Here is an 8,047-nt window from a genome sequence, read left to right on the forward strand (position 1 = left end):
TTGTTTTAAAAGCTAAAATTATAGAACCAGAATTAAAAATAGCCTGAATTTCTAATATGAAAATGAAACTGTTCAAAATGAGCACGATATCAGTGGTATATTTACTAAATAATGTTAGATTCGACTGTCACAGAAAACGCAACATAATTATATAACTTTATTGTATACTTACCTGTAAACAATAGGTGTTAATTAAAAACTAAAAAATGATCAAGCATTAATATAAAAAGGGAAGGGCTTTTCATAAAACCCGAACAGATCGTTGTTGGGTTTATTATCACCAAACTGCAAAGAGACAACCATAGCCATATAATGCGTTTATAACAACCGTCTGCTATAATAACATTATACATATGACATCCCGCCAGACTATTCAGAGCAGGATGTTAATGGGCTGCGCTCTGCTTGTGATTGGGTTAGAATCTCCCAAAATCAGCGCTGATTGGCTGAAAACACCGGCACTGTCGGTAGCGACAGCCTTTCAGCCGCGTTTGACTTCTTGGCGCTCTTAGTTTGAGATTCAATGTTGCAGAGGATAATAAGCTGCAACAATCGTTTAATAGTTTTATTCTCTTTCTGTCTCCGACCGAGAAGAAAGTACTAAAACCTTCATTTTAGGAGTAAAGAGCTGATCTTCCGTCAACATGCACGTGATTAAACGAGGTATTGTAATCAGGTTTTGTCTTTTTCTCCTTGTCAGAAAACACGAAGTTATTGTTCTGCAAACTTTGTCCAACCTCTCAGAGGCAGTATGCGTGTTTTATTTTACAGTATAATATCATATCATAGACGCTGTGGCGTGTTTTAGTTTCTTTGTGTGCAGTTTCAGTTTCCGCCGAAACAGAACAAAGAATCCAGTTATGAAACGACAGAGTTGACGATTTCTATCTATGTTCTAAGATTTTCCCCTTTTAAAAAAAGAACATATATGTACATATATTCTGCATTCAAAATACGTTTTTTGCTCAAACAAACGCATCTGAACCGAAACTTAATGAACAAATGTACCTTGTTTAGTTGTTTATTTTGTCTATTCACTTTGATTTTTATGCAAAATCGATTCACAAACTAAGACTGTATAAATGTCAAAATAAGCTTTTACTGTTGCGTTGGCGCGCTCCTATCTTGGCGCTGCAAAACATAATGTTCAGTGTGCGCTTCCTGATCATCTGGATCAGGAAGCTATTTGTTGTTTGGTGTTGTTTGAGTCAAACAACAAATAAAACATTCAATGACATTTAATATCATTAAACCGCTCTAGTGATTTATTTCAGTACCTGGTTTAATAATAAATATTTTTTTTAAATTAAAATTTTTTCTTATAGATGGGCGCCAGGAGGCAGTTAGTTTTGATAAAATCACATCCCGCATTCAGAAACTCTGCTATGGGCTCAACAGCGACTTTGTGGACCCTGTAAGTTCAAACAACAACAACAACAACAAAAATCAAACAGGAATGTGCACTTTATTCTGTCATAACCTTGCCTCTCTATTTACGCAGACCCAGATTACAATGAAGGTGATACAGGGTCTGTACAGTGGGGTCACCACTGTGGAGCTGGACACTTTGGCTGCAGAGACTGCTGCCACTCTCACCACCAAACATCCCGACTATGCAATCCTGGCTGCTCGGATCGCTGTGTCCAACCTGCACCGAGAGACCAAGAAAGTTTTCAGTGGTATGTTTGCTTGCTGTTGATTGTTTCATAATAAGTGCAAGTGGCTCTGAAAAGTATTAACACCCCCAAAAAGATTTGCACATTTTGTCAAATTACACCCACAAATTTCCATGTATTTTGCTGAGATTTAATATGGCAGATCAATACAAAATAGTGCATAATGGTAAAGAGGAAAGAAGAGCAACTTATTTCTTTAATAAGTTACATAATTAGTAATCAGAGCCCACTTGATACTTTTTGCATCCACATGAGTATCGCAGTCTATGCAGCTTCATAATGACATCCATTGCTTCCTGTAAGTTACTTGCCTCTGTCACGACTCAACGTTAAAACCAACAACCTGTCTGCTTCTCACACAGACGTGATGGAAGACCTGTACAACTATGTCAACCCCTTAAACAAACGTCACTCCCCTATGATCTCCAAGGAGACACTGGACATTGTCCTCAAAAACAAGGACGTAAGTAAACATGAGGGAAATAACATTTGCTTGTGCTTTTGGTTTTCAAATTGAACTAATTATGTTTCGCCGTTATTAACATGGCAATCTCGACTCTTGCAGCTCCTCAACTCAGCCATCATTTACGACAGAGACTTTTCTTACAACTTCTTTGGTTTTAAGGTAAGACTTTGTTTTTGGTATAACATTTTAACAATTAGCAAGCACATTGACAGATTTTATTTTGTTTTTATAGACTCTTGAGCGATCATATTTGCTGAAGATCAACGGCAAAGGTATGTTTCCTTATTTATTAAGAATTTACTTTCATGACTGTAAATGTTCCCATCAAATTATTTAGCATTTTAAGACCCTAAATTATTGTTCACCGCTTTCCATAGTTGCTGAGAGACCCCAGCACATGCTGATGAGAGTGGCAGTCGGGATTCATAAAGGAGACATTGAGGCAGCTGTTGAAACATACAACCTGCTTTCAGAGAAGTGGTTCACTCATGCCTCTCCTACCCTGTTCAACGCTGGCACCACCAGGCCTCAGCTGTCCAGGTAAATAAGGTGAACACTGTACACTTCCTGTGAGAAATTAAAATTCTCTCGTCATGGGAAGGAATGACTCGAGTTAATGATGCCTATGAATCATTTTTTGGACAGTTGAACAAGAATTGACTTTAATGAATTGGGTGGAGATGTTTTAATCGATTGAGGGGTCAGATATTCATCCATGAGTTTATTGATGGCTTTAAAAAGTCAATAGTTTACTAAGGGATGTTACGCAAACATTAATAGTGTGTATGTTGGTGTAATTCTAGACCAGTAAGAAAAAAAAATGTGAATGATTTCAAACTTGTTTGCTAGGCTCCCATTTTTGAAATTCATTGGAGCTATTTTTTGTCTCGTCAGTCCTTTATGGAAAGGAAAAACTCAAATGCAACATTAAAAGTCTAAAATTAATAGGACTTTCAGGACTATTCCTGACAAGTGTATTGTGCGCCGAGAAAGCATAACCTAAACTTTGAAGTTCATCTTTTTTGTAATTCAACCTCTTGGATGACTTTTGCAGTTGTTTCCTGCTAGCTATGAGTGACGACAGCATCAACGGTATTTACGACACACTGAAGCAGTGCGCGCTCATTTCCAAATCAGCAGGAGGCATCGGCCTGGCGGTCAGCTGTATCAGAGCAACGGGCAGCTACATTGCTGGTGTAAGCCACATAAATGCAGCAAAGACTAAAACCAAATAAACTTGTTTATATGTTCTTTTGAACAACCAGATGTAATGTATACGTTATGTTTTTCAGACTAACGGCACTTCTAACGGGCTGGTTCCCATGCTGCGAGTGTACAACAACACAGCACGTTATGTGGACCAGGGCGGCAACAAGGTGAGAATTCGTGCCAAAGACTTTGAAGGAGTCTAACAGTGACGGATAAAACGGTAATTGAAGGGCTTCCTAAACCCTTAGCCGCATGGGCCGTTGTGTTTATAGAGACCAGGGGCCTTCTCTGTGTACCTGGAGCCGTGGCATGCTGACGTGTTTGAGTTTTTGGAGCTGAAGAAGAACACGGGTAAAGAAGAGCAGAGAGCCAGAGACCTGTTCTTTGCCTTGTGGATTCCAGACCTCTTTATGAAGCGAGTGGAAAGCAATCAGGTGAATCCCGAGAGAAATTTCCTGTCAAGTAGATCTGGGGTGGATTTATCACTAACCTTGTGTCCATTCCTCTGTCCCCGTAGGACTGGTCTCTGATGTGTCCAAGCCAATGTCCTGGGTTGGATGAGTGCTGGGGAGAAGAGTTTGAGGAGCTCTACACTCGGTAAACACGACACGACAAACAGCTTTTTTTTTCACCAAGCAGTGTGTTTTTCAGGGCTAACGCCTCCTTGTTGATCACCATCCATTTCCAGTTACGAGAAGGAGGGCAGGGTAAAGCGTGTGGTGAAGGCTCAGCAGCTCTGGTACGCCATCATCGAGTCGCAGACAGAGACGGGTACGCCGTACATGCTCTACAAGGACGCCTGCAACAGGAAGACCAACCAGCAAAATCTGGGCACCATCAAGTCCAGCAATCTCTGCACAGAGATTGTTGAATACACAAGTAAAGATGAGGTGAATATGCTGACCCCTACAGACTGAGATTGTTCCTACATGGCACCATGACTAGCCTTCTGCAGTGCGCTGATGATAGGTATTTTCAATCAGCTCTGCTTTGTCTCTAACTCAGGTTGCAGTGTGTAACCTGGCTTCCATCGCCCTCAACATGTATGTCACCCCAGAAAGGAGCTTTGACTTTAACAAGCTTGCATCTGTAACCAAAGTGATTGTCAGGAACCTAAACAAGATCATCGATATCAACTACTACCCAGTGCCTGAGGTATGACTCCAGCGCTAATGCCTCCGGGGAAGCTGACCTCCCTGCAGCTGCAGTTCCAGTCAGATGTTTATGTAATCGAATATTATGATGATTAATAGATTAATCAGATCAGAAATTTGCATATTCTGCAGATATTTAATTTAACCCACCCCTGAAGCTTATTTTACAAAAAATTTGAAATGCAGAAAAAATAAATAAGTAAATTCCTTTTTAAATAAAAAAAAGAACATTTTATTGTGTAAAATATAGCATTCCTTTAGTGCACGCACGATTATTTGTAGAAAAGGGCTCGTCTGCAGATAAAAAATACTTCATGCTCGACTTAAAATCTATAAAGTTTAGGGATAATATAGTTTTTTTTTGTTAATTGATTAATAATTGGATTGCAGAAGGTGCTTAATTGGATTTTTTACACTGAATTTGAACTAGGTGAAACTAAAACTACTACTTTAGGAGTTCTGGATTGACCATATTTACAGAAAAAGTTTTTTTATTATTATTTTAAATTCAAAATCCATATATTTATTTGTCCAATTACTGCTCTGAATATGTTTTTTCTGCAATTGGCTTCTTTTGAGTTTGTATGCTCTAACAATGAATCATCAAGTAAATGAGCTGAAACAATTATTACAATAATCGATTCATTAGCAATAAATGTACGTAAACCATTGCTTGAAACAGTGATTTTTTCTTTTAAACACCACCTCCTGCTTCCTGCATTACAGGCTGAAAAGTCCAACAAGCGTCACAGGCCTATTGGAGTCGGTGTGCAGGGTCTGGCTGACGCCTTTATCCTCATGCGCTACCCATTTGAAAGCCCAGAGGCCCAGTTACTCAACATTCACATCTTTGAAACCATCTACTACGCCGCCCTGCAGGCCAGTTGTGAGCTGGCAGCAGAATTTGGCCCGTATGAAACCTACGCTGGCTCTCCTGTCAGCAAGGGAGTGAGTAGTCTTCACACACCCATCTGGAGAAACATCTCTCTAATCTGCAGATTAGAGCTTAAATTATGTGCTTATCATGCTGTTCTGCCTTAGACCCTTCAGTATGACATGTGGAAAAAAAAAACAACAGACCTGTGGGACTGGAAGGCACTGAAGGAGAAAATTGCCAAGTAAGTCTATGTGAAATCTTCACTTCCTCTTGTTTTAAACATCTGTTTTCCTGTAGCAGATCCTTTCTTAACCCTACGCGTTAAATTGTTTCTCCTTAGGCACGGTGTGAGGAACAGTCTGCTTTTGGCCCCAATGCCCACAGCTTCCACTGCCCAGATCTTGGGTAACAACGAGTCCATTGAGGCATACACAAGCAACATCTACACTCGCAGGGTGCTCTCAGGAGAGTTTCAGGTCAGCGCAGAATGCATTTGCTGCTTTAAATCTCTAAAAAAAAAAAAAAACCAACAACAAAGAAACAAACATCAGGATTTAGTTTAGTCATGATCCAAATCTTGTTCACATAGTAGTGATTTGCAGACTGTGTACTAGTCCAGTGTACTAGTAATCAGTGTGTTGAAATCTGTTCCATTTAGATACATAGTTTGAACTGTATTAAATGATTCACGTAAATACTGCTAAAATTAAATGGGATGTATCCCATTTAATTTATTTGCATTCAGTGATGCTCTGGATTCTGTAGAATCCAGTTTTCTTGGCAGTGACAAATATTTAGTCCAAACAGAAGTTTCTTAAGAGCCAAAGATCTGCATCTGGCACGACAAATCCAGCTAGAGTCATAAAGAAACTTAAATCTTGCTCCTGTTGACTGGTGCTACTGCTAGGCTAATGCTAGCATGTGTATTAGCTATAGTCTGCCTTGTGGTTGCACCTAAACATGTAGAGACAAAACCTACATAAAAAAAAAGTTATTCTCCAGCTTTATAAACATAGATATATGTCATAAAATTTAATTTTAAATGTTTCAACTGCTTTCTGTGCAACTACATGAAAAGTTTTCTGGGTTTCATTGAGGCAGTACCATCTCTCTTTTACTGTAATTTGACAAAACAATGTGTGCTTGCAAGTTTTTATTGGTTGTAAAAATTGTAGACGTACGACTCACTGCACTGTGTAATGGATAAAATCAGATTAAGCCTACAACCGGAGTTGAATTTAGTCCAGGAAAACATTTGCTGGGATTGGAAATGTGACCGATTTTTAAGACATCCATAAAGGAAGAAAAGATTGCCTTAAGATCTTTTAAATTTGTCGTATAGATTGTGAATCCCCACCTGCTGAAGGACCTCACTGAACGAGGACTGTGGAATGAGGATATGAAGAACCAGCTGATTGCTCACAACGGCTCCATCCAGGTAAAACAAAATAAAAAATCTGCAAGAAAATTAGTTTTATTTTTCAAGAAACAGATTTTATAACATGCTCTCGCTTCTTGCTTAGGACATCAAAGAGATCCCAGATGATCTGAAGCAGCTCTATAAAACAGTTTGGGAAATCTCCCAGAAAACTGTCCTCAAGATGGCAGCAGATCGTGGCACCTACATCGATCAGAGTCAGTCTCTGAATATTCACATTGCTGAGCCAAACTACGGCAAACTCACCAGCATGCACTTTTATGGATGGAAGTTGGTACGTCTGGACCCAAAGGACAAATATCTAAACTCGGAGTATCAGCAGGAACTCCTAATAATCCCTGTCCTTTCTTGCCTGCAGGGCCTGAAAACCGGCATGTACTACCTCAGAACGAAGCCCGCTGCCAACCCGATTCAGTTCACCCTGAACAAGGAGAAACTGAAGGAGAGCCAGTCAGCAAAAAGCCTGGAGGAGGAATCCAGAGAGCACAACACAGCAGCCATGGTCTGCTCCTTAGCCAACAAAGATGAATGCCTGATGTGCGGCTCCTAAGACAAGGAACGAGTCTCTCCAGCTCCATCGCCATAACCATTGCCGATTTATATTTTTATAAAGTACTTGGGGGGTTATTTAATGTTTACAAAAAAATGTTAAGTCATAAAAATGTATATTGTATTGAATTAATAGGATTTCATGAATTAATATTTTACTTAGAGTCATCAATGCAGTTTTATTTTTTATGAATTTCAGGTTGATCTTTGTTTTAAATTAAATCAGCCATCTGGCATTAAATGTTAAGGATGCTAATGAAGATATAAAAAAAACTCCAAAGCTCACTGACCTGCTGCACATTTTTTTACTACTGCAATAAAACATTTTTTTAGGGGTTTTTTTTTAATATACATTTACAAGAGGGGTGGCAATAAATACGTAGGGTTTTATATTTTGAAAATCGGCAGCTTGTAAGTTTGGGTCATTTTTTTTTACTTCAGTTGCTTCATAGTCGGTTGCTTTGCTTTTATTTATCAAAATAGGGATAATTTTCTATTTGTACAACAATAAAAAAAAATTTATAAAAAGGAGTGGGTAATGTGTATGTTCTGTACTTTATGCATATTTTGTTCCATATTTGTTCAGATTTTTTTAGCAGCTGCTCCACACCAGGATGCCTCCTGATCCAATAATTATAAAAACACAAAGCCCTTTGTTAGAAACATTTTGAGTTGGTT

General features: G+C 38.9%; 1 protein-coding gene across 1 annotated transcript; it reads left to right on the forward strand.

The window, feature by feature from the left end:
* Positions 1–492: 492 nt before the first annotated feature.
* Positions 493–7,654, forward strand: LOC116728104 (ribonucleoside-diphosphate reductase large subunit-like). The gene is made up of 19 exons (XM_032575898.1): positions 493–663; positions 1,326–1,414; positions 1,502–1,679; positions 2,039–2,139; positions 2,242–2,301; positions 2,375–2,414; positions 2,520–2,682; positions 3,197–3,338; positions 3,435–3,518; positions 3,624–3,785; positions 3,869–3,948; positions 4,040–4,241; positions 4,357–4,506; positions 5,232–5,453; positions 5,547–5,623; positions 5,723–5,858; positions 6,725–6,820; positions 6,906–7,094; positions 7,179–7,654. Exons 1-19 carry the CDS (start codon positions 645–647, stop codon positions 7,368–7,370), a joined length of 2,382 nt encoding a protein of 793 aa, XP_032431789.1. The 5' UTR covers positions 493–644; the 3' UTR covers positions 7,371–7,654.
* Positions 7,655–8,047: the final 393 nt, after the last annotated feature.

Source organism: Xiphophorus hellerii, chromosome 11, assembly GCF_003331165.1.
Source record: "Xiphophorus hellerii strain 12219 chromosome 11, Xiphophorus_hellerii-4.1, whole genome shotgun sequence".
NCBI lineage: Eukaryota > Metazoa > Chordata > Actinopteri > Cyprinodontiformes > Poeciliidae > Xiphophorus > Xiphophorus hellerii.